This window comes from Myotis daubentonii, chromosome 15 (genome assembly GCF_963259705.1).
Source record: "Myotis daubentonii chromosome 15, mMyoDau2.1, whole genome shotgun sequence".
NCBI lineage: Eukaryota > Metazoa > Chordata > Mammalia > Chiroptera > Vespertilionidae > Myotis > Myotis daubentonii.
Window position 1 is genome coordinate 45,394,285 of NC_081854.1, and position 26,628 is coordinate 45,420,912.

At 44.3% G+C, this 26,628-nt stretch overlaps 1 protein-coding gene and 1 pseudogene across 9 annotated transcripts in view; both read right to left on the bottom strand.

The window, feature by feature from the left end:
• CDH1 (cadherin 1) overlaps positions 1-26,628 on the bottom strand; it is a 92,429-nt gene that overhangs the window by 4,083 nt on the left and 61,718 nt on the right. Inside the window, exons 9-24 of one of the 9 annotated variants that reach the window (XM_059667654.1) lie at positions 25,415-25,558; positions 25,137-25,292; positions 24,219-24,363; positions 22,486-22,661; positions 22,104-22,220; positions 19,830-19,973; positions 19,552-19,707; positions 18,681-18,825; positions 17,130-17,305; positions 16,736-16,864; positions 15,225-15,404; positions 13,772-14,016; positions 6,215-6,360; positions 2,522-2,746; positions 2,003-2,233; positions 203-381 (exon numbers count right to left, since the gene is read on the bottom strand). In XM_059667654.1, coding sequence (XP_059523637.1) covers positions 308-381; positions 2,003-2,233; positions 2,522-2,746; positions 6,215-6,360; positions 13,772-14,016; positions 15,225-15,404; positions 16,736-16,864; positions 17,130-17,305; positions 18,681-18,825; positions 19,552-19,707; positions 19,830-19,973; positions 22,104-22,220; positions 22,486-22,661; positions 24,219-24,363; positions 25,137-25,292; positions 25,415-25,558 — 2,589 coding nt within the window. In that variant the 3' untranslated portion in view covers positions 203-307. Of the gene's footprint in view, positions 1-202; positions 382-2,002; positions 2,234-2,521; positions 2,747-6,214; positions 6,361-13,771; positions 14,017-15,224; positions 15,405-16,735; positions 16,865-17,129; positions 17,306-18,680; positions 18,826-19,551; positions 19,708-19,829; positions 19,974-22,103; positions 22,221-22,485; positions 22,662-24,218; positions 24,364-25,136; positions 25,293-25,414; positions 25,559-26,628 lie in introns of those variants that run through there. The other 8 variants (XM_059667652.1, XM_059667659.1, XM_059667655.1 and 5 more) reach the window with 8 other exon arrangements.
• On the bottom strand, positions 10,724-12,092 carry LOC132217425 (nucleoside diphosphate kinase B-like; annotated as a pseudogene).

Genomic DNA, 26,628 nt, shown 5'->3' on the forward strand with positions numbered 1-26,628 from the left:
CCTCTCTGTAAAAAAATCAATAAAATATATTTTAAAAAAAGAAGAAGAAGAAGAAGAAGAAGGGGAGGTCAGCGTGGCTGTAGCAGGATGAGTGAGGGGGAAAGAAGTGTTGAGGAGGTCAGAGGGGTAGCCAGGACATGTGGACCATTGGAAGGACTCTGGTTCTGAGCGAACTGATGCCACTGGAATTTTGCGAGCAGGGTGGGGCCGGCCTAAATGTGATTTGACACATGCATATTATTGTTAATCAATTATAGGGGTGGGGCATAGACTATTAAAAATCACCTGGTATATACCTTATCTTCTCTTAAGATAAAATCATGTAAGCAAGCTTTAAAAGCTGTTTAATTTCCAGGGTTTTCATCTGATCTTGGGATAATTCTAAGATATACAATTAACATTTAATGTTTTAAAAATTTCAAACTGTTTATTGTAAATGAAAAAAATATATAGGGTGTCCCAAAAAATGTATACACACACTTAACAGCTGATAGCTCAGACATAGAAGATACTGTGTCACGGCAGGATTCAAAGCCACAAGATAGGCATTTTGCAAGAAAGCACATTGCTCCAAAGGTGCGAAGGCGAAATACCCAAAACTATTTGCAAGAGGAAGACAGTCCACCCACTGTTCCAGGCATACAGAAAATTTGGATACAAACATGGGGTTGTTCTCATAATAATTCAGATGGAGAATATATGGCTGGAAAACTAGCTGATTATGGGCATAAAATTGATTATAGTGTTTCATAGAATGAAAGATGGCTGCTATCTTTGTTCTTGTTAGAACAAGAAGATCCTCTGGAAGAAATACCAGATTCCTCCCTGGCCGGGTAGCTCAGCTGGGTAGCACATCGTCCCTGTATGCCAAGGTTGCAGCTTTGACCCTTGGTCAGAGCCCATACAAGAAGCAACAATACAAGAATGCTACTACCTGAGGGACTGGTACTACCCTGAGAAGTACTACCCAGGGGGACTGAGCACATACAAGAATGTAGAATTCAGTGGGACAACAAATCGATTTTTTTGAAACTGTAAAAACATCTGTGTCAACCCTAGGTGGGCTAGGGTTAGATAGTATCGGTTTTAAACACTGCAGCAGAAACCGCCAAATTTTTCCCAGTGTCCTTTTTCTCCTTCATTCTTTGAGTCATTGATACTCACTGTTCACCCCACACTCCACCCCTGCCCTCTGCTAGGTTTTAATCGAGCACATGGTCACCCAGTTAGAGTGGGGACTTCCAGGTGTGGCTGTGTTTGGGCCAAGGGGGTGTGAGTGAAGGTGACGTGTGCGGTTTCCAGATGTGTCCCTTCCCCCTCCTCGATCACCCGTCCCCTAGGATGGAATGTGCGGAGGTGAGCTGCCTGGCTCCGACCAGGCTGACGAGGACAGCATCCCAAGGCCTCGCTCCCCTGAGCTGGTCTCAGGACCCGCCATGTCCAGCATCACGTGGGAGCTGGTTAGAAATGCTGAATCTGAGGCCCCGCCCCAAACCGACTGGATCAAAACTGTCATGTTACGGAGAGACACAGGTAAAAAACAACAACAAACAAACAAACAAAGAGGTACAGGTTATTTGTCTGCCCATGAGCTTGAGAAGTACTACCCTGATGGATGGAAAGAACAGTAAGACAGAAGGACTGGGCCCCTGTTGACTTAACACATTGAGGACCAGTAGTTTTATTGCTAGCTTTACCCAGTGGCCAGATAAGTTTCCACTGAACGAGTACAAAAAACGTTTTACATAAATGTTTAGGGCACGCTTTAAAAGTAAATACCCATTGCATTTTGAAGGTATTTATTACATGTGCTTACAAGCTAATATCTTTTTAAAGAATTCTCGTGATTGGCCACAAGCCTTAGAACAGAAAACACAAGAATTCTTGTGATCCGTCTGCAATGTGTTAATACAACAGGTGGCCTTCCAGTCCTGGACCTCTGACCTCTGAAATGTTCAGCAAGTGATAAACTTCCCCCATTTTAGAAGTCAGCTGTACTTACTTAGCAAAGCAAGGATGCCTCCAAGAATCCCCAGGATGGCAGGAAGCTGCAATCCACCTTCGACAATGGGTGCGTTCTTCTTACAGCTGCTGACGGCCCCTTCGCAGTCACACACATACACTTCTAAGGTGGTCACCTGGTCTTTGTTCTGGTTATCTTCAAGCCTGAGGTTTATTTTGTAGTTACCCAACTCTAAGGTTTTCTTTGGCTTCATAATGAGAGATTCATGTTCTAGAGGAAGCAACAAAAATAAACGATGGGTTCAGGAGAGAAAAAAGTTTACTGTCGAGTAAGATTATTAAGGAACTAAAGATGTTCCAAAGCTGCTTGGATTGGAGATTACTGAGCAGTATGTTCCAGAGTCAACCAGCAGGGAAAGGGGGCGTTTGGTGGCAGCCTCAAATGTAGAGGGGACAAGGAAACAGGCATCGAATGAGAAGGGAATTCGGAAGGGAGGGTGGGGGTGGGGAAAGCACGAAAGTCAGAGCAAAGTTTCCAAAATGAGAGGCGAGTTCCCACCTGGGTCATTGTACTCAATGGTCCAGTTGACGGTTGCCCCGTGAGTTAGTTCTGCTATGAAAGGCGATGTGTTGGGGGGAAGATCTGGATCAAAGATGTTGATGACATGAGGCTGTGGATCCCTCTGGCAGAATTCCAAAGTTCGAGGTTCTGGTACAGGGGCATTGTCATTCACATCGGAGAGGACCAGGAGAAGGGTTCCCGTTCCAGTAGCCAGTGGAGAACCTAAGAAGAAATACATAGGATATACCACAGCTCGGGAACATTGCCTCCCCTAGACTGAACCCAAAGCTTGTCCTGGCTCTTCAGGGGTCACCTGCCCACAGAGCCTCCTATCCTGCCAATCCCAGGGCATCCTCCTCACTCCTGGTTGGGCAGGTCTCCAACATGCTAATTCCCCATTTTGATAACAATTATTCAAGTTACTAGAGGCCCGGTGCACGAATCCATGTACTGGTGGGGGCTGATCAGGCTGGGTCGGCTGGGGAAGGGGCCACAGGTGGTAGGCTGGCTGGCCCCGCCCTCTGGTCAAACTCCTGATAGAGGGGGTCAATTTGCATATTAGCCTTTTATTATATAGGATTCCTCATACCAAGAGCACCCTCCTTCCTCCTCTTCACCTATCTTTATTCATTCATTGGATTCCACCACTCTAAGAAGTCTGCGTTGCCACTACCAGTTCTCCCTTTTCTAAACTTCTATGGCTTTAAGGTTATTAGCAAAGGGTTTGAGCCTTGTAAAATAGCTCCAAGTAGATTTTCAAAATAGATTTGGAAGCTCATATACACTTCTTTTTTTAAAAATATTTTTTAGAGAGAGAGGAACGGAAAGGTAGAGAAAGAGAGAAGCATGGATGTGAGAGAGCAACATCGATCAGCTACCTCCTGCACGCCCCCTACCAGGGACCGAGCTCACAACCTGGGCATGTGCCCCCACCAAAATTGAACCGGCAAGCTTCTGGTGCATGGGACAATGCCTGAGCTACACCAGCCAGGCCTTACACACTTCTGTTTGCATTTCTTTTATATCCTGATACACTGGCTAGCATATGGTAGTAAAAAAAAAAGTAGATACTCAAGGAATCATCATCATCATCATCAGTATTAGTATATTATAAGGGGTGGGGAATAAAACCCCGGGGACTATATCTCAAACCTGTAAATAGGGTGGCAAGACTGTAGTGATTATTTTTCTTTTGACTTTTTTTTTTAGTGGTTAAAAAAACAATAACCACATAGCATAAAATTTACCATCTTTTTCAGTGTACAGTCCAACAGTCACCTTGTTGTGAAACAGAACTTTTTCACCTTGCAAAACTGAAACTCTGTATCCATGAAACAAGTCCCGGCTCCTCCTCCAGTTCCTAGTAACCACCACTCTGCTCTGTTTCTATGAACTTGACTTTAATCCTCATGTTAGTGGAATTATACAGTATTTGTCTTTGTGTGACTGGCTTATTTCAATTAGCATAACGTCCTCACTGTCCATCCATGTTGCAATATGTGATGGATTTCCTTCCTTTTTAAGGTTGAATAATATTCCATTATGTGTATATTCCATTGTGTGTGTTATTCTTTCATCGGTGGGTAGATTTTTTATTTATTTATTTATTTATTTATTTATTTATTTATTTATTTATTTTAAAGGTATATTTTATTGATATTTTACAGAGAGAAAGGAAGAGGGATAGGAAGTTAGAAACATTGATCAGCTGCCTCCTGCACAAGCATATGCCCTTGACTGGAATTGAACCTGGGACCTTTCAGTCCGCAGGCCAACGCTCTCTCCACTGAGCCAAACCAGTTAGGGCAGATTTTTTTTTTCTACTTTATCATGTGAATTTTCTTGTTTTAACAATGAGCATGTATCACATTTTTTTAAAGAAAACTTTAACGAGCTGATAGATTTTCTGATGAAACTTCATTCTTCTCGTAGACCTACACTGAGAACTACTGAGGCAAGCACAAGGTAACATTTTAAGGAATCATTTAGAATGAACACATTCTGGCCAAATTAGGAAAACAGCTATGCTCCTCCCTTCATAGGCTGTCTATGAGTGCTTCTAGACTACAATGGCAGCAGAGACTGTAGGGCCTACAAAACCTAGATATTTACTTCCTGGCCTTTACAGAAAGTTTGTTGGCCCTTGGTTTAGATACTGTTCCCTCAACTCATCTCAGGCCGGGATAGGGAATTCCCTTGCAGCCAGAGACAACTGGCCAGTGTGGGACTGCAGCTGAAGCCATGGGTTAGCTTTCCCTTTATGCAAAAGCATTCTGTGCCCTAGCCAGTTTTGCTCAATGGCTACAGCGTCAGACTGCAGACCAAAGGGTCCTGGGTTCGATTCCAGTTGAGGGCATGTACCTTAGTTGCAGGGTCCTCCCCACCCTGGGCCCTGGTTGGGGCTTGTGCAGGAGGCAACCAATTGATGTGTTTCTCTCACATCGATGTTTCTGTCTTTCCCTCTCTCTTCCACTCTCCCTAAAAATCAATAGGAAAATATCCTTGGGCAAGCATTAATAACAACAAAAAAGCATTCTGCGAATAGAGCCCCTTCATGGCTGTATTTGCCTTGCCCTCTGCTTTCCAGATTATCAAGTCTGGAATTACTACCTCAGGAGGTTGAGAAATGAGAAAGGGGAAGAGAATTTAATCACAGGAAGCTAGCAGGTCTCTTTAAAAGTAATTCTGCGCCCTAGCCAGTTTGGCTCAGTGGATAGAGCATTGGCCTGCAGACTGAAGGGTCCCAGGTTCAATTCTGGTCAAGGGGACTGACCAGGTTGTGGGCTCGATCCCCAGTAGGGGCGTGTGGGAGGTGGCCGATCAATAATTCTCTCTCATCATTAATATCTCTCTCTCTCTCTCTCTCTCTCTCTCTCTCTCTCTCTCTCTCTCCCTCTCTCCCTTCCTCTCTAAAATCAATAAAAAAATATATTTTTAAAAAAGTAATTCTACTTCTGAGTATCTACTTCAGGGAAGTAGTTGCACCTAGAGGCATGCACAAGGATGTTTACTTATCACTCATGTGAATAGTGAAGAACTGAAAACAACTTTCAATGATGAGAGGGAATCATTGAGTGGCTGCCTCCTTCACACCCAACACCGGGGATCAAGCCCACAACCTGGCCATGTGCCCTGACTGGGAATCAAACTGTGACTTCCTGGTTCATAGGTTGACGTTCAACCACTGAGCAACACTGGCTGGCCAATAAAAATATTTTAAAAAAAACCACACACAGAAATAGTCTGGAAGGAACCACACTTAACTAATAATGAGGATGATGATAATAAAATAATGACAGTCCTCATGGAGCATGTACTATGTGGCAGGCACTCTTCTGGGCACTTTTTACATATAGTAACTCATTAAGTTCTGATGGGAGATTATCATTTTGTCAGATAAAGGAACTGAGGGACATAAAGGTTAGGTAATAAGTTCAAGGTCACACAGGCACTGAGCTTTAATCCCAGGATTTAAACCCAGACAGCCTGGCTGCGGTGGGGAAGGAGTGGGGTTCAGGTATAGAGAAGTGGTGAAAAGGAACTTCTGCTTGACTGAAATTATTTGCATTTTTGACAATAAGAATGGTTTTGTTAAAGAAAAAGAATGAACTCATGCTTCCAAAAGAAGGGTGGGGGGCAAAGAAGTGAGCAAGGCGAGGCAGCAAAGCCAGAGAAGAAGGGTGGCCTTACCATTGTCAGTAGCTATAATGAGGGCCGTGTATGTGCTGTTCTTCACGTGAACCGAGTCCTCTCTGTCCATCTCAGCCCGGGTGGAAATGGCACCAGTGTCCGGATTAATCTCCAGCCAGTTGGCAGTATCCCGCCAAATCCGATACCTGGGAAGGCACAAGCTCTGGCTTAGAATCGGAACAGTGAATCGCATGTAGCTGATGAATTCTCAAGTTCCTCTTTGTTGATCAGTTCCAACTTCTCTACAATTTTGACTTCCATATTTTCTTTTAAAATATCATACCTATACAAAAGTTGCCAGAAAAGCGTGATAAGCATCCATGTACCCTTCACCTAGATTCACCTGTTGTTAATATTTTGCTATATACAAAAGCTGACACACATTTACATAATGTCTTGTTTTGCTGAACTCACAAGAATATGTTCCAGACATGATGTTCCTTAACACATTGAAATATTTATGAGTAATCATCTCCAAAGAACAAAGGCATTCTCTTATATAGCCAACAATGTGATTTTCAATTTCAGAAAATATAACCTTTGATAAAATACTATTAATAAACATATGGTACACATTCAAACTGTCAATTTCCCCCCAAACTGTCCTCACACTACACAGGTGAATGGTGTGTCCTTGGTGCATCTCATTAGGAGGTACATGGTGTCTGTATGTCCTTTTATTGATGTTCCCTTTGATCACTTGGATAAAGGAGGGGCCAACAGGTTTCTTCCCAGTAAAGGTAAACGTTTCCTCTTCGCAATTAACCTATACTCTGAGGAGAGATAATCTGAGAATATCCTGTTCAACTAACTTTCCTCCCATAGATTTGGCAACTGTGGATAATTCCCGCCTGAATAATGAGTACTATGATCCTTATGTATTTTTCAAAGCAAACCCTTTCAGAGTTTGGCACCACTCAGCATCCCCACCATTAGCATTTGGAGATTTGGTGACTTAGGGGTGGGCCGCTATAGTGGCATTTTTAAAAAATATATATTTTTATTGATTTCAGAAAGGAAAGGAGAGGGAGAGAGAGATAGAACCATCAATGATGAGAGAGGATCATTGATTGGTTGTCTCCTGCATGCCCTCTACTCGGGACTGAGCCCACAACCCAGGCATGTGCCCTGATCGGGAATCAAACCTTGATCTCCTGGTTCATAGGTTGATGCTCAACCACTGAGCCAAGCTGGTCGGGCTATAGTGGCATTTACTGGTAGGTGTGAAACAGGCTAAAACTCCTTATGGTGATGCAGAGCAAAAAAAATGCTTTATTCAAAATGCCAAGTGAGATCTTTCCATCATCTTTCCGTGCCTCCATAATGGTGCACATGAATGTCCTGGCTGACGTTCTCAAGAGGATCAATAATGCCAAAAGGAGAGGTTCTTACTAGGCTGCGTTCCAAAGTCACCATCCGGTTTCTAACTGTGATGATGAAGCATAGTTACATTGGCAAATTTGAAATTACTGATGATCACAAAGCTGGGGAAATTGCTGTGAACCTCACGGGCAGGTCAAACAAGTGTGGAGTAATCAGCCCCAGATTTGATAAGCAACACAAAGATCCTGCTCCCATCCCATCAGTTCTGTTTCATGTACTGACAACTCTAGCAGGCACTGCACCATGAAGGAAAAATCTGGGATTCTTTTTCTAGGGATGTAATATATACATGCAAATAAAATGTGTTACAACAACAACAACAACAACAAAGGCCAAAAGCCAAGAGAACACTGTTAAGCAACTCCTTATTAGGAGTACAAAAACCAATCCAACAGAAGACACAAAGGCGCGACAAACATGACAAACAGGGCAATACTGCTCAGTGACTCATTGGGGTCATGGAAAGACTCAGAAAGGCAAGCAAAGAAACCCAAGGAGGTAAGAGCCTTGGATACCTATGGGCTTAGCCCCACCTCCTTAGAAGTGCAAAGCAATGAACCACACAGGGTGGTCTTTATCCACAGGGCGGCTACACAGACTATTCAGACTTGGTCCCTGACCCAAAGGAGGCTTTGAACTACCCATTTCACTACTGCAAGCTACGATATCAACCCAGCCTGGAAACCCCTGGAACAAAAACGTCACAACGTTATCTTAGTTCTTTACTATCCGTTTGAAGTTTGATTAAAAACGCATCTTTTTTGGCATGGCTCAGTGGTTGAGCATCTAACTATGAACCAGGAGGTCATGGTTCAATTCCCAGTCAGGGCACATGCCTGGGTTGCAGGCTCCATCCCCAGTGAGGGGTGTGCAGAAAGTAGCCAATCAATGATTCTCTTGCTTTTTTTCTTTTTTAATTGTTTTATTGCTTAAAGTATTACAATGGGTATTACATATGTCTCCTTTTCCCCCCGCCCTTGACAATCCCCTGGCTTCCCCTACCCCCCAGTTCTTATGTCCATTGGTTATGCTTATATGCATGCATATAAGTCCTTTGGTTGATCTCTTACCGCTCCCCCTTGTGCCCCCCTCCCCTCCCCGGCCTTCCCGCTGCAGTTTGACAATCTGTTTGAGGCAGCTCTGCCTCTGTATCTATTTTTGTTCATAAGTTTATAATGGTCTTTATTATCCATGAATGAGTGAGATCATGTGGTATTTTTCCTTCATTGACTGGCTTATTTCACTTAGCATAATGCTCTCTAGTTCCAGCCATGCTGTTGCAAATGATAAGAGTTCCTTCTTTTTTACAGCAGCATAGTATTCCATCGTGTAGATGTACCACAGTTTTCTAATCCACTCATCTACTGATGGGCACTTAGGCTGTTTCCAGATCTTAGCTATGGTGAATTGTGCTGCTATGAACATAGGGGTGCATATATCCTTTCTGATTGGTGTTTCTGGTTTCTTGGGATATATTCCTAGAAGTGGGATCACAGGGTCAAACGGGAGTTCCATTTTTAGTTTTTGTTTGTTTGTTTGTTTGTTTTTTATTGCTTAAAGTATTACAAAGGGTATTACATATGTATCCATTTTATCCCCCCGCCCTAGACAGTCCCCTAGCCTCCCCTATCACCCAGTGTCTTATGTCCATTGGTTATGCTTATATGCATGCATACAAGTCCTTTAGTTGATCTCTTACCCCCCTACCTCCTGCCCCCCAACCCTCCCCGGCCTTCCCGCTGCAGTTTGACAATCTGTTTGAGGCAGCTCTGCCTCTGTATCTATTTTTGTTCAAAAGTTTATAATGGTCTCTATTGTCCATGAATGAGTGAGATCATGTGGTATTTTTCCTTTATTGACTGGCTTATTTCACTTAGCATAATGCTCTCCAGTTCCATCCATGCTGTTGCAAATGATAAGAGTTCCTTCCTTTTTACAGCAGCATAGTATTCCATCGTGTAGATGTACCACAGTTTTCTAATCCACTCATCTACTGATGAGCACTTAGGCTGTTTCCAGATCTTAGCTATGGTGAATTGTGCTGCTATGAACATAGGGGTGCATATATCCTTTCTGATTGGTGTTTCTGGTTTCTTGGGATATATTCCTAGAAGTGGGATCACAGGGTCAAATGGGAGTTCCATTTTCAGTTTTTTAAGGAAACTCCATACTGTCTTCCATAGTGGCTGCACCAGTCTGCATTCCCACCAGCAGTGCATAAGTGTTCCTTTTTCTCCACATCCTCTCCAGCACTTGTCGTTTGTTGATTTGTTGATGATAGCCATTCTGACAGGTGTGAGATGGTACCTCATTGTTGTTTTGATTTGCATCTCTCGGATGATTAGTGACTTTGAGCATGTTTTCATATGTCTCTTGGCTTTCTGAATGTCCTCTTTTGAAAGGTGTCTATTTAGGTCCTTTGCCCATTTTTTTAATTGGATTGTTTATCTTCCTTTTGTTAAGTTGTATGAGTTCCCTATAAATTTTGGAGATTAGGCCCTTATCAGATATGACATTGGCAAATATGTTTTCCCACACAGTGGGCTTTCTTGTGGTTTTGTTGATGGTTTCTTTTGCTGTGCAGAAGCTTTTTATTTTGATGTAGTCCCATTTGTTCATTTTCTCTTTAGTTTCAAGTGCCCTAGGAGCTGTATCAGTGAAGAAATTGCTTCGGCATGGCTCAGTGGTTGAGCTTCAAACTATGAACCAGGAGGTCATGGTTCAATTCCCAGGCAGAGCACATGCCTGGGTTGCAGGCTCTATCCCCAGTGAGGGGTGTGCAGGAAGTAGCCGATAAATGATTCTCTTGCTTTTTAAAAAAATTTAAATTCTTTATTGTTTCAAGTATTACATAAGTCTCCTTTTCCCCCCATTGACCTCTCCCCAGCCGCCCCCATCCCCCAGCACATGCCCTAACCCCCTCAACCCCCACCCCGTCTGTATTCATTGGTTATGCTCATGCATGCATACAAGTCCTTTGGTTGATCTATTATCCCCTCACCCTCCTCAATGATTCTCTTTCATCATTGATGTTTTAATCTCTCTCTTCCTCTCCCTTCCTCTCTGAAATCAATATAAATATATATTTTTAAAACACGTCTCCCCCCACCCCCCACCCCTTTTCCAAAGGCTTTATTGGTAAATGTGCTTCAGAAAAGAAAGATCGACCCCATTGCTTCCCAGTCAATGGAATGAAGAACTATGTCCAGGGACACATCCAAGTGGAGCCAAAGAGGACTGATGCTTTGTCCACCTCTTATTCATAGATCCAGTCAAAAGCACACGACTTGTAGTCAACCAATCCTTCAGGCTTACACCACAGGCTGACCTCTCTCTCGGCACTTCTTACTGAATCACTGCCGAGAATGATGTTCCTGACAACTTGGACACAGGCGTCTCCGATGCCTGGCTTAGAATCTGCTGGGTGGGTCTCCCCAAGCATCACTGTCCCTGTGTTCACCACATTCAGCCCCGCCCAGACCATGGCCGCCACAGGCCCCGGGTTCCAGCCCGGGGCAGAATGGGCGGTCTTTCAGCTCACTGCTGTGCTGCTTCAGTAGTTCCCCGGGGGCCCGAAGGAACTTCATGGCCACAAGCGGAATCTCTTCTGCTCGAAGCACTTGATGTTGCCCACCAGGCCGCGCTGCCGTCCGGCTGGATGGCGATGAAGGAGTGCTTCCTGTTAGCCATGGAGGGAGAAGCGGGCAGGCAGGCAGCAACCGCTGCGCTGCCAAAAACACATCTTATCCCGCCCTCATATTTTGTACCATGAAGAAGAATCCTTGGATTATGAGCAGCACATTGACTGCATGTACAAAATTATGGTATTTTTAAAGCAAATCTCAAACATCAGAAGATTTCTTCTGCAAACACTTCAGCATGTATCCTGTATAGAAAAGGTTGGTTATTTATTTATTTATTTATTTATTTTGTTAATCCGCATTGGAGGATATTTTTTTTTTTCATTGATTTTTAGGGAGACTGGAAGAGAAAGGGTAAGACAGTGAGAAATATTGATGTGAGAGAAACACATCGATTGGTTGCCTCCTGCAGGGGCCCTGACCAGGGAATGGGCTGGGGAGGAGCCTGCGGCCGAGGTATGTGCCCTTGACCAGAAATGAACCCGGGACGTGTTGGTCTTTTGGCTCTAGCCACTGAGCCAAACTGGCTAGGGCAATAAGGTTTTTTAAAATACATAATCACAATGCCACTAACACACACAACAAAAACAATAATAATTACTTAATGTCATCTAATGCCGAGTCTTTGTTCACATTTCTCTAATTGCCTCAAGGGTGTTTCTGATAGTTGGATTGTTGAACTGTAGTCAAGCACAGCCTACACATTACAGCTGGTTGGTTAGTCTCTTAACACTTTCATCTACAGCAGTCACCCTCACCCTTTTGCCATTTATTTGTTGAAGAAGTATGTCATTTGTCATACAATTCCCACATTCTGTATTTGGCCGACTGCTTCCTCTTAGGATTTAACTTGTTTCTTCATTCCCTGTAATTCTTCAAAATCAGACCCTAAGACTTGATTAGATTCTGTTTCAACTTTTGTTTTCTCCAGAAACGATTTCTTAAGTGGCGCTGGGCATGTGCTGTCGTATCCCACCAAGTGGCACATCAAGGCGAGTTGTCATTGCTTTTTTAGTAAATGTTAAAATTAATCAAAGATGTGCGTGCTATCGGCCTGGTTCCTTCATTTTAAAATTCCCCATCGTCCTTGAGCTAATGATGCTCGCAGCCTCTAAGATCGCTGACCGGACCCTCCACACAGCTCATCCCGTGCAGTGCGCACGTGGTTTAAAGGTATTTACAAGCCCTCTCATTCAGGATACAAGTAACACTTCCGGAAATATCTCAGAAGTTGAAGTCACGCTTAAACTCTTTCCAACTGCTTCTTTTAAGTTTCATAAGTCACATGCCCGGAGGCTAAAACACAAATACTGTCCACAACAATAACACACTCAATTACCAAACAAACTTGACTCTCCTCTGGATTTTTCATGTATTTTTTTAATTTTTCAAATATATTTTTATTGATTTCAGAGAGGAAGAGAGAGGTAGAAACATCAATGATGAGAGAGAATCATTGATTGGCTGCCTCCTGCATGTCCCACACTAGGAATTTAGCCTGCAACCTAGGCATGTGCCCTGACCGGAAATTGAACTGTGACCTCCTGGTTCATAGGCTGACGCTCAACCACTGAGCCACGCTGGCTGGGCTTGCGTAACATTTTTATAAATAGTACAGAGGTTCTGACAGATTCCTCTAAAGTAGGTATTAACAAGTAGAAATCTAGCTCTCTGAGAAGAGGAAGTGAGTACAAGAGAGGAAAGGCCTCCATTACCCCCTGGAAACCACACTTACTAACAAGACACATGTGTGTCATATTTGGGTTTGTGCTTTAATAGTTTTTCCTAGTCAAACCCAGCTCTCAAAAGTTTAGAACACTGTTGCTGTTGGTTTGTGCGTATTTTCAGTATCCGTGGCTGTAATTTACACCATAGAGGTGCCTTCAAGTTTAAAAAGAACAATAAACTACTTAGAGACAACTAGAGGCCTGGTGCACAAAATTTGTGCACGAGGGCCTCAGCCCGGCCTGCACCCTCTCCAATCTGGGACCCCTTGGGGGATTGTCTGACATCCTTCTCGCAATCCAGGACCGCTGGCTCCTAACCGCTCACCTGCCTGCCTGCTTGATCGCCTCTAACCCCTCTACCTGCCTGCCTGATTGCCTCTAACCACCTCTGCCTGCCTGCCTGCCTGATCGCCTCTAATTGCCTCTGCCTACCCGATCGTCCCTAACCGCCTCTGCCTTGGCCCCGCCACTGTGGCTTTGTCCAGAAGGACATCCGGAAGACGTCCGGTCTATCAGGTCTAATTAGCTTATTACCCTTTTATTAGTACAGATACCATATATGTAAATTAAAACCACATTCCTACTATACTACATGAACTCAAAGAGAGGAAGCACGGTAATCCTAGAATGGCTAGCTATAGAGGGAAGGGGAAAAGGTGTGGGGAATGGAAATAAAAAGGAAATTTTAAAAAATAACAATTAAGAGAAGGGTCTTGCACAGACCAATGATGATAAAATGTTATAAATTAAGTATTTTATATACATGCACCCAGTTGCTCCAAGTCAGTTGCAAAATCCACACTTACGTTATCTTCTGGTCCATGAACGTGTCCGGATCCTGGGCAGTGTACGATGTGATTTCCTGTCCCACTGGAAAGTCTTCGGGCACCTCCACTCTCTTTTGGGGAGGCATGAAGATGGGGGCTTCGTTCACATCCATCACATCCACAGTGACCGTGGCTGTAGAAGTAGACAGAGCGACGTCAAAGGCGACCTTATTCTTCACTGTCACGTAGAGAATGTACTGCTGCTTGGCCTCAAAATCTAAGCCCTAAAAAAAAAGTTTTAAAAATGTTATATTAGTAGAAAAACAACAACAACACTTAACTATTGCTTTTGGTTAGCAATGTACCAGTGATCCTCAACTCTGGCTGCATTTGAATTGAGACCACCCCCAGAAGAAGAAGAAAGATGAACTCATGAAATCTCCAACAGCAAGCTTCAGTTAACAAACACTAGCACGTAACTCAAGAGCAGGGAGAATGCTCATATCCTGTCTGACATGCTGTCCATGTAATAGCAGGTGGACAGAAGATCCTGTGTGACTGGGAAACTGAACCTCTAGGCCTTAGGTATGTTTCCATACCTAAGAAAGCAGGAAAACTGGCTTACCTCACATTTAATAATAATTATTATTTAATAACTCATGCCTGGCCAGCATGGCTCAGTGGTTAAGCGTCAACCCATGCACCAAGAGATTGCCTGTTCAATTCCCGGTCAGGGCACGTGCCCAGGTTGGGAGCTGGATCCCAGAGAGGGACATGTGGGAGGCAGCCAGCCAATTTTTCTTTCTCATCAATATTTCTCTCTCTCTCTCTCCTTTCCCTTCCTCTCTTTCTAAAATCAATTTTTTAAAAATATATTTTATTGATTTTTTACAGAGAGGAAGGGAGAGAGAGAGTTAGAAACATCGATGAGAGAGAAACATCGATCAGCTGCCTCCTGCACATCTCCCACTGGGGATATGCCCACAACCCAGGTATATGCCCTTGACCAGAATCGAACCTGGGACCTTTCAGTCCGCAGGCCGACGCTCTATCCACTGAGCCAAACCGGTTTCGGCTAAAATCAATTTTTTTTAAAAAATCACTCAACTTCTTATTTTCAAGTTTCCAAGACATCTTTCAATCACAGTCATATCTGACCCACTTCTGAAATAATTCAGGAAAATAGCAGAGACCAATAAACCATTTTTGCTCTCATTTGCAAAATGGATGGTAGGCAAATGCTTCAAGGAAAGAGCCTATTAAAACACATGGTACTTCCTCTTCAATTTTAGGATGCTAGGTAGGAGCTTCCTGACTTCTCACAGGAGCCTGAAGAGTCACTGCAAACCCCAAATGGTCCACAGAAACTGGGAAAGCCCGCCACCTCTACCCCGAGAATATCATGTTAATTTACTGAGAAGGCACAAGGGACAAGGGAGTAGGCAGCTAGCTGGGCTGTCAGTTTCTGCATCTTGCCAACCACCATACAAACCTTAGCCGTTTTCAAAATGCCATCGTTGGTTACTGGGTCTGTGGTGACAACAAACTGGCCGTCGTCATTTATTACAGTGTACACGGCGTCCCACGCCGGGGTTCTGGGGAGGTCGGCATCCGTCACTTTGAGCGTAGCGATGACGACATCAGCCTCGTTCTCAGGAACCTGCCCCTGGTACTGCAGAGCAAGGGAGAAGAGGGGTCACATATGACATCCTGAGACACGATAGTGAAACCAGGTCTCAGGGGGCTGAGGGGATGCTCAGAGGAAGTGGCCACTCAACCAGAAGGGCCCTTCTTTCCTGTCGGTGGATCGGCTAGCACTTGGGAGTACCTAAAGCAGCTTTCCAAGGCCATGGCTATCCGGGCCCCTCAGCAGACTCTGGCTCAGTTGTTGAGTTAAGAATTCTAAAACTTTAAACTTAGTCTACAAGGTCCTGCAGGACCCACCTCATTTGGCTCGCTGTACTGTTTTGCAGTTCTTGCTATGCATCAAGCTCCCTCTTGATTCAGGGCATTTTGCCTATGCTGATCCTTCTGCCTGCAACACTTCCATCCTCCCCTGTCCCACACTTGCCAACCTCCTTTCGGGTCTTAGTATAAATGTTACTCACTGGCACAATGTCCAGGTGAGGGTGGCAGACACTGCTAATTGCCTACTGAATATCCAGTCTCCCCTTCGTCACTGATGGTAATGTTGGAGGCAGCAATGTTCCCAAATAAAATACTCTATTTTGAGTCTTCCTTTGCAGACAGCAGTTGTTAATGAGATGTAAACGAACTTTGTGGGATGGATCTTCCCAGAAATAAGAGGACTTAACTTAGCAGCAAAGCCTTTTGCACTCCTTGCCCTTGCCTCCCTCCTGGGCCACAAGGTGACACTGAGGATGGAAGTCATGGCCCAAGACAAAGCAGGCTTAGTCTCCATTGACAGAATGGACTATCTACCTCTGGATTTTTTGTGATACAAAAGAAAAAGTCAACCCGATCTGTTTAAACCCCAAGAGTCTAGTCTTTGTTACTAAGCACTGAGCTGATTTCTAATTAATACAATAAGATTTAAGGTTCTTTTGTGGGGCTTAGTCCCTTCTCCTACACCGCATTTAATGTAATTTCACACAATCATCCGTTTAAGTCGTCTAACATCTCCCTAGATAGACTATCAACTTCATGAGAATGGCATCTTGGTCTGCCGTGTTGGTGATAATATCTCCAGGGTCTAACATAGTGCCTGGTATAAATTCAGAAAATGTTTGTTCAATGAATAACTAGAACCTGGTAAGATTTGCTACCAAGATGCACAACACAAGGACATTGGCTTCAATAGATGCTTTTTGTCACTTCACAAAATTCTGCTAATAGGCACCAGGTAAAGACAACAGCCACCCCAATCTGTTTGTTTTTTAAAGTTCACTTGTCTGGGCAAAGTTTTCAAAGGCTTCACGCAGGAGCAGTTGCAAAGCGACCAAGGACCTTCCTTTGGAAACTATCAAGGAGTTGCAGAATTACCGTGGTTGGGTCAAATTCCGGAGGGTTGTCGTTGATGTCAAGGACCGTGATCACAGCTTTTGCAGTTGTGCTTAAGCCGTCACCTTGAAGGTCAGCAGCTTCAATCACCAGAGAGTAGTTGGGAAACTTCTGCAGAGATCGAACACACCCAAGTTAGGAACCACAGCCACATCAGCCCAGCCCATAGCATAGACACAGATATTTTATCACCTGCTTAAATGCCGGCCTAGCAGCCTGTCCCCTAGGCACAAAACCTCTGCACACATGTTTGGATGCAAAGCTCAGACCATGGCCATGTAAGTGACAACTGGCCTCAGCGGAGTTTTAAGTTGTCCGTGGATTTAGCTAATGTGCATTTGCCCACAACACCCTCTGGATCTCTTCCCCCACTAACCTCACGGTCCAGCCCAGTTGTGAGCACACTGATGACTCCTGTGTCCTTGTTGATGGTGAACATTTGTTCATGAGGCTGATTAGGCTCTTGGCTGATGATCCTGTAAGCGATGGCAGCGTTGTAGGTGTTCACTTCGTCGTCCGCGTCCGTGGCTGAGACCTGCATCACGGAGGTTCCTGGAAGCATCAAAGGAGAGGGAGACGGTCAAGCTGCACTCCAGGCTCTGGGCAGTACTGCTCAACTCAACTCTGTACAGAGCGATGAAGGCGGGGCCCCGGGAAACACTGTGACACAGGGCTTCTGATTGCTAATTTCCAAATTTCTTACCAAGGTGCTACCAGAGGAAGAAAGCCTTCCCCCAAATGAGCGATGTTCCAAGAACTCAGTTTTCCCAGCAAATATTCTGGGTGGAGGTGGATGTGAGGAGGATATGGGAAATAGAGTGAGGGTTAAACTAAAACATTTTGCCACATCTCTTGTACTGAGTGAATAGCCTGAAAAATAGGAAAAATCCCAAGACTTCTGCAATTGGCTTCTAGGCCACAGCTTCAACTGAGAATGGATCCTTTGAGATTATTGCCTTCAAGGTGGGAGAAAATATTTATAACACCTGCTACTAATAGGACTACTTGTAGGACATCTAAATAACTCTAAAAGTTTATAGGAAAAAGGTATATAGCCCAAGGGAATAAAAGGGCAAATGACTTGAATAGACAAGTCGTTAAGGAGAAACTCAAGCCTGTCTGGTATGGCTCAGTGGTTGAGCGTAGACCCAAGAACCAAGAAGTTGCCGGTTCAATTCCTGGTCCCGGTACATGCCTAGGGTTGGGGCTTGGTCCGCAGTGTGGGGTGTGCAGGAGGCAGCTAATCGATGATGTTTCTCTCTCATCAATGTTTCTATCTCTCAATCCCTCTCCCTTTTCCTCTCTCTAAAAAAAATTCAATAAAAACATTAAAAAAAAGAAGAAACTCAAATGACCAACAAACATAAGATGCTTAGCCTGTTAATAATCAGAGAAATGCAATTTTAAATTGTACTGAGAAATCATTACACATTGACTAAAGCTAAAAAGTCTAATAATTCCAGGATATACATTGCTGATGGAAGTGCAAATTGGTTTGACCACCTAGGAAAACAGTTTATCACCATGTAGAAAAGTAGGCAAAACTAACAAGATTTTATCTAGAAGCAAATACACACATGGTAGAAGACAAATTAAAAACAAGCAAACAAGGGAATAATTACCACAAAGACCAGGGCAGTGTCTACCTCTAGGGAAGGAGAAAAAATGTGATCAGGAAAATTATATGAAAAGTTCATACTACTGTTTAGTGAAGGAAGGTTGTGTTTAAATCCCTCTGATTTTATACACATTTTTTAAGGTAGAGTGCTACATGCATACACACACACACACACACACACACACACACACACACAGTGGCTTTCAAAGAAGTTATGCCCACAAGAAGGGCCTGACCCCAAGAGCCAGCCCCAAAACACTGGGGTCCAGAGAACCTAAGCATTTTCCTGGATATCTGGCTCCGCCTTACCTGGGAGAGCACCTTCAAAGACAGACCCCTCAAAGACCGCCTGGATGAACTCAGGCCTGTTGTCATTCTGATCTGTCACAGTGATCACAATCTCCATCGGATCCTCAATTGCATTCCCGTTGGAAGACACAGCGTGAGACAAGAGCTGCAAGAGCCAAGGGAGGGTTACTTGGGCCGCAAGGAGAAAAGAAGTGGGAGAAGTGGCCCGACCAGGGAGTGGGCTCCACATGGTGTCCCCTCCTTCCCACTCTCTGAGGCCCGAGTGCATGGACACCTGCAGCAGAGCCCTTTTCTCACACATGTGCTGCTGCTCCAATGAGGTCAGCACACTGGCTGAGAGCATGGCATGTGAAGACCTGAGGGCTGGAGAACACACCCACCAGGTCAGAGCTCCCATTCACTACACGAAGGCGAGGCAGTCAGGCCCAGCAGATAAAGGGGGAAGCCTAACACTCTGACTTCTTCCAAGCAGGGTAAAATTAGCCCTGGCCACTCCAGTCTAGTGTGTCCTCCTGATTTTTCTGCATTTGGCATCAATACATTACTTCCAAGTTTCCGTAAGCTCACTCTGCTCCTGGGCCCAGAAATGGTTTTTGCTCTCCAACATCATCACTGGCCTCTACTTTTAGCTCCAATAGGCTGATATCTTGGGTCCAAAGTTATGCATGATGCATAAGGACTCTCCCCGCTTTATTGCTAACAACAAAAGTAATTTAACAACCCCCATATCCAGGTTCTCCCGTCATTTCTCTTTATCAATAGGTCGCAAAGTGGCAAATTAAGCCTCTCATACATCCAGACTCTCAAATCTAGGGATCCTAATCAGTTGACCAAACAATTTGGGAAAGATGGGACCCACAGAGATACTCACTGTGTACTTGGCAATTGCTTCTCTATCCAGAGGCTGCGTCACCTTGAGCCATCCTGTCTCCCTTTCAATAATAAACACACCGACGGGAGGTGCGTCAGCTCCTTGGCCAGTGATGCTGTAGAAAACCTGTGTCTCTTTGTCTCTGTTAGACTTGATCTGGAGACAAAACAGACACAGAATTAGCAAGGGAGGGTCCTTACATTCGGTCTTTCTCCTTCCTCTCCTTGGTGCTTCTCTGCCAAATTCCTCCCAAAGAAATAGAGAACCCCCTTCTCTACCTGGACCAGGTTCTTCGGAAACGGGCCTTTCTCATTTTCTGGGCAGCTGATGGGAGGGATAACCCAGTCTCTCTTCTGTCTTCTGAGACCATGGTGGGAGTCAGGAAATGTGAGCACTTCCGTCCGGGCTTTAGGGAGAAAATCCTAAAAGGAAAAGAGATGAAGAACACAATGAGATAATGCATGAGAAATAATGCCGACCAAACAGTCCAAACTATCCAGTGAGCATCTCCATCCTTGTGGGGGCAACAAGTGATTTTAAGTTAATGACAAAATTAACAGCCAAAACAAAATACAATGAACCCTTTTGCCATAATAAAGAAAGTGCTCTCTTTTGATCTTCCTTAGTATCCAGAGTTCAAGTAATCATTATACATGCACGATGATAGATATGTGGGTTTCATGTAATTTTGTAAGTACTTTAAGCCTACAATGTCACACTTGTCATGTTTTTTAAATTTTATTTTTCCATTCCAGCTTACAGCCAATATTATTTTGTACTAGAGGCCCAATACCCGAAATTCGTGCAAGAGTAGGCCTTCCTTCCCCCGGCTGCCGGCACCGGCTTCCCGCTGGCATCTGGGACCTGAGCTTCCCTCGCAGCCCTGGCTTCATCAGGAAGGTCGTGCAGTCTAATTAATATATATATTAATTTCAGATGTACAGCATAGTAATTAGATAATCATATACTTTACAAAACACACCTGTCATTTTTAATAGAACAGTATACTCCAATGATTTTTGTATCAGAGCTTTTTCAACAACTGGATATCCTGGGGTTTTAATTTCTTTTCTGTTATATTTTTCCTAGGGTTATAGGTCCCCAAATAGAGTTGTCAGCCAAAATCAGTAAGTTTTGGGACCTGGTACTAAGAACTACTTTGTGATCAATACAATTCTCTTACTCTTGTGGTGTCATTATATCCATAAGGTGTCCATTTGTTCTAACAGAAGCTGTTGGGATGGAAACCAAATCCATCCTTTGAGACTTGTATTGAACAGTTTTCATGTGTGATAATGATAATGTTATGCAAACACAGGGAAATAAGATAGTGGATGATGGAAGGAAAAAAAAATCTTCCAAAGTGTCTAAGTGTTTTAAAGCGATCAGTGGTAACACGGTCAAAGTTCCAGAGGACAATCCCATCCCCCACCATCTATAAAGTCATTGGTCACTGTTTGCCCAGTGTGATTCAAGCCCTAGTTTCTGGGGGTTTTCAAATTTGAATCAAAATGCACAAGACAAACATGAGATGTGAGCAAATATCACCACAAAATCCTTCCCAATTCTGCATACTTCACACACACACACACACACACACACACACACACACACACACACACACTCACACACACACCATCTCACCCTCACATTCACCTCCTAGAGAAGCAGTCCTGCCTGGGTCAAGGGCAGGCTCTGGAGCCAGCTGCCTGGCTTTGAATTCTCACTATGGCACTGCCATCTCCTGGGCAGATTATTTAACGTCTCTGTTCCCCTGTTTCCTAATGTCTAACTGGTTGGAAAACTCTGAGTTATGGCTTTAATGAAGTCAAGTTTGGGACTTGAACCCAGCACAGAACCAAGCACAAACCCGACTGTCAATACTGTAGCCTAAGCATAAACACCACCATCCTGCACCGCCATGGTGGCGAGCCGGCACTGAGGGGTGCTCACAGAGTCACTTGCTCCACTGAAGAGGAAGTCAAAGGCCATGCCTTGCTGACATCAGGATTACAGAATATTCTCAGAGAATGAGAACAAATGACGATGAGCACTGTGCTGGCAAAACATACATTAACGTCTTCATGTGTAAAATGAGAGGGAACCGTGCCTAAGCATACTGGACATGGAATTCGTCCCTCAGAAAAAAGGAGACACTCGATTGAGAAAACCCACCAAGAAAGAGAAAGACCTGCAAAGTCAGACATAACTTATTCTCCCACCGCCCAAGCCCCCACTTTAGTTGGCTATAATTAACAAATAAAAATAGTGCCTGGTATAAACTCCGAAAATGTTTGCTCAATGAATAAACAGAACCTGGTAAGACTTGCTACCAAGATGCTCAACACAAGGACATGGATTCAATAACTGCTTTTGGCCACTTCACAAAATTCTGCGAAGAGGCACGAGACAGACAACAGCCACCCCGATCTGCCTGCTTCTTAGTCTAAAGTTCACTAGTCTGGGGAAAGCTTTCAAGGGCTTCACGCAGGAGCAGTTGTAAAGCGACCAAGGACCGTTCTTTGGAAACCATCAAGGAGTTGCAGAATTACCGTGGTGGGCTCAAATTCCGGAGGGTGGAGGACCGTGATCACAGCTTTTGCAGTTGTGCGTAAGCCGTCACCTTGAAGGTCAGCAGCTTCAACCACCAGGGTGTACTTGGGAAACTTCTGCAGAGATCGAACACACCCAAGTTAGGAACCACAGCCACATCAGCCCAGCCCATAGCATAGACACAGAATATTTTATCACCTGCTTAAATGCTGACCTAGCAGCCTGTCCCCTAGGCACAAAACCTCTGCACACATGTTTGGATGCAAAGCTCAGACCATGACCATGTAAGTGACAACTGGCCTCAGCGGAGTTTTAAGTTGTCCGTGGATTTAGCTAATGTGCATTTGCCCACAACACCCTCTGGATCTCTTCCCCCCTAACCTCACTGTCCAGCCCGGTCGTGAGCACGCTGATAACTCCTGTGTCCTTGTTGATGGTGAACATTTGTTCATGAGGCTGATTAGGCTCTTGGCTGATGATCCTGTAAGCGATGGCCGCGTTGTAGGTGTTCACTTCGTCGTCCGCGTCCGTGGCTGTCACCTGCATCACGGAGGTTCCTGGAAGCATCGAAGGAGAGGGAGACAGTCAAGCTGCACTTCAGGCTCTGGGCAGTACGCTCAACTCAACTCTGTCCAGAGCGTTAAAGGCTGGGCCCCAGGGACACACCACGTCATGGCTCTTCTGATTGCTAATTGCCAAATGTCTTACCAAAGTACTAGAGGAGGAAGGAAGACTTCCATTAGATGAGCAGTGTTCCAAGACATTTTGGGTGAGGGTGGATATGGGGGGAGATGGGAAATAGGGATACGGTTAAACTAAAACATTTTGCATGACTCTTATACTGAGTGAATAGCCTGAAAAATAGAAAGATCCCAAGATTTCCACAATTGGCTTCTTGGCCACAGCTTCACATGAGGGCATGGGTCCTTTGAGTTCATTGCCTTCAAGGTGGGAGAAAATATTTATAACACAAGTGACTGACAGGACTAGTTCCTGGGACACCTAAGTAACTGGAACAGTTAATAGGAAAAAGACAAATAGCCCAAAGGAATACAAGGGCAAAAGACTTGAATAGACAAGTCGTCAAGAAGAAACGCAACCCTGTCTGGTGTGGCTCAGAGGTTGAGCATCAACCCAGGAACCAAGAAGTCTCTGGTTTGATTCCTGGTTGGGGCACCTGCCAAAGGCTGGGGCTCAGCGCCCAGTGGGGAAAGTGCAGGAGGCTGCCAATCAATCATGTTTCTCTCTCATCAATGCTTCTATCTCTCGATCCCTCTCCCTTTTTCGCCCTCTAAAAAAATCAATAAAAACTTTTTAAAAAGAAAACGAAGAAACTCATAGGCCAACAAACATATGATCAGATACTTAGCCTATTAATAATCAGAGAAATGCAATTATAATTGCACTGAGATATAATTCCTCATTGACTGAAGCTTAAAAAAGTCTAATAATTAAAGGACATACATGGCTCTTGGGAGTACAAACTGGTTAGGCCACCTTGGAAAACAGTTTATCACCATGTAGCAAAGTAGGGAAAAGTAACAAGATTTTTATCTAGGGGCAAATTCACACACAGAAGACAAATTGAGTGGGGGAAAAAAGCAAATAATTACCACAAATGTCAAGGCATATCTACCTTTATGGAAAGTAGAAAAAATGTGATCAAGAAAATTGTGTGAAGGACTTAAACTCTGGCAAGGATCTATATAGTGAAGGAAGGCTGTTTTTCTTTTTACTTTATTTTTTTTTAAAATTTTCTTAACATTTTCTTTCTCTAGGTTTTTTTTTATTGTAAGAGTACAGCATATAATACATATAACAAACAAATATGTGTTAATCAACTGTTTATGTTATTGGTAAAGCTTGGAAAATTTGTTTTTAAACCACTCTGATTTTAGACAGTTTTACAAATAGTGTGTTGCATACGTGTTCAAGCACAGTGCGTGCGCATGCGCACACACAGACACACAGACACACACACACACACACACACACACACATAGTGGCTTTCAAAAGGTTCTGTCTACAAAAAGAGCCTGACCCCAAACCCCAGCCCCAACACACTGGGGTCCAGAGAACCTAAGCATCTTCCTGGATATCTGGCTCCTCCTTACCTGGGAGAGCACCTTCCATGACAGACCCCTCAAAGACCGCCTGGGTGAACTCAGGCCTGTTGTCATTCTGATCTCTCACTGTGATCACAATCTCCATCGGATCCTCAACTGCATTCCCGTTGGAAGACACAGCGTGAGAGCAGAGCTGCAAGAGCCAAGGGAGGGTTACTTGGGCCGCAAGGAGAAAAGAAGTGGGAGAAGTGGCCCGACCAGGGAGTGGGCTCCACATGGTGTCCCCTCCTTCCCACTCTCTGAGACCCGAGTGCGTGGACACCTGCAGCAGAGCCCTTTTCTCACACACGTGCTGCTGCTCCAATGAGGTCAGCACACTGGCTGAGAGCATGACATGTGAAGACCTGAGGGCTGGAGAACACACCCACCAGGTCAGAGTCCCCGCTCCCTAATGAGGGTTGGGGAGCCAGACCCAGGAGATAAAGGGGGAAGCCTAACACTCTGACTTCTTCCAAGCAGGGTAAAATTAGCCCTGGCCACTCCAGGCTAGTGGCATCAATGCATTTGGCATCTATGTGTTACTTCTCAGATTCACTCTGCTCACTCTGCTATCAGGCCCAGAAATAACTCTGGACATATGAGGAGCTTGGTTTTTGCTCCTCAACATCATCACTGGACTCTTCCTTTGAAAGAGGGACTTTTAGCTCCAAGAATTGGTTGATATCTTGGGTCTAAACTTATGCATGATGCATAAGGACTCTCCCAGCTTTATTCGTAACAACAAAAATAATTTAACAACCCCCATATCCAGGTTCTCCCGTCATTTCTCTTTATCAATAGGTCTCAAAGTGGCAAATTAAGCCTCTCTTATGTCCAGAGTCTCGAATCTAGGGATCCTAATCGGTTGACCAAAAAGTTTGGGAAAGATGGGACCCCATCATTAATAAGCACCTAAGAGATACTCACTCTGTACTTGGCAATTTTTTCTCTATCCAGAGGCTGTGTCACCTTGAGCCATCCTGTCTCCCTTTCAACAATAAACACATGGATGGGGGGTGCATCAGCTCCTTGGCCAGTGATGCTGTAGAAAACCTGGGTCTCTTTGTCTCTACTAGACTTGATCTGGAGACAAAACAGACACAGGATTAGCAAGGGAGGGTCCTTACATTTGGTCTTTCTCCTTCCTCTCCTTGGTGCTTCTCTGCCAAATTCCTCCCAAAGAAATAGAGAACATCCTTTTCTACCTGGACCAGGTTCTTAGGAAATGGCCCTTTGTCATTTTCTGGGCAGCTGATAGGAGGGATAACCCAGTCTCTTTTCTGTCTTCTGAGACCACGGTGGCAGACAGGAAATGTGGGCACTGCCGTCTGGTTTTCAGGCAGAGAGTCCTAAAAAGAAAAGAGATAAAAAAACATAATGAGGGAATTAAAAGGCATTCAAATTGGAAAAGAAGAAGTAAACTTATAATTAATCGCAGATGACATGATATTGTACATAGAACACCCTAAAGACCCCATCAAAAAACTACTAGACTTATTAAATGAATTCTGCAATGTAGCCAGATACAAAATTAACACCTAGAAATCCATAGCTTTTTTATGCACCAATAATGAACTCACAGAAGAAAAAATTTTAAAAAAAATCCCATTTACCATGTTAACAAAAATATTAAGATACCTAGGAATAAACTTAACCAAGGAGGTAAAGGGCCATTAAAATACCAACAGCATATTCCAAAGACCTAGAACAAACTCTCCAGGAATTCATCTGGAATAAAAAAAAAAGACCCCGAATTGCTGCAGCAATCTTGAGAAAGAAGAACAAAGTTGGTGGGATCACAATACCAGATATCAAGCTATATCACAAAGCCACTGTCCTCATAACTACCTCATATTTGCCGGGAGCCGGTCCATCCTTGCTGTTTCAAGGGACCTGGCATATATGGCATACTGTTCTTAATATGCTTGCTCACCTTCTTGGCACTATGTGTTTCAACCAAGGTCACCTCTCTGAGAAAGGTTGTTTCCCCAGGTAGGGATTTTCCCCTGAAGTTAGGGAGGGAATAAAACCCCTTAATTAATTGCCACACCTTTGGGGACCCCTGGACCTGCTGGGGTTGGACCCGAACATCTGGCGCCTGAACAGGGACCCCTAGGTAAGCCCCACTCTCGGGATGGATAGGACTCCACCGTAGGAAGAGGGTGGATAGTCTTCGCCGACTCCGTCCACACCTTTGGGAACCCCTGGAACAGGATTCCCCTAGGTAAGCCCCCCCACCCCTCATTGAGAACCCCACACTCGGGACGGATAGGACTCCACCAGGGTACTGCAGACCCCCCTATAGAGGATAAGTAGGGTAAGAAGGTAGATAGTACAGAACTTAGATTGAGAAGATGTGCCATACTGAGTCCAAAGAAAGAAGACTCTGTATTGATTCTTAGATTGAGAAGATGTGCCA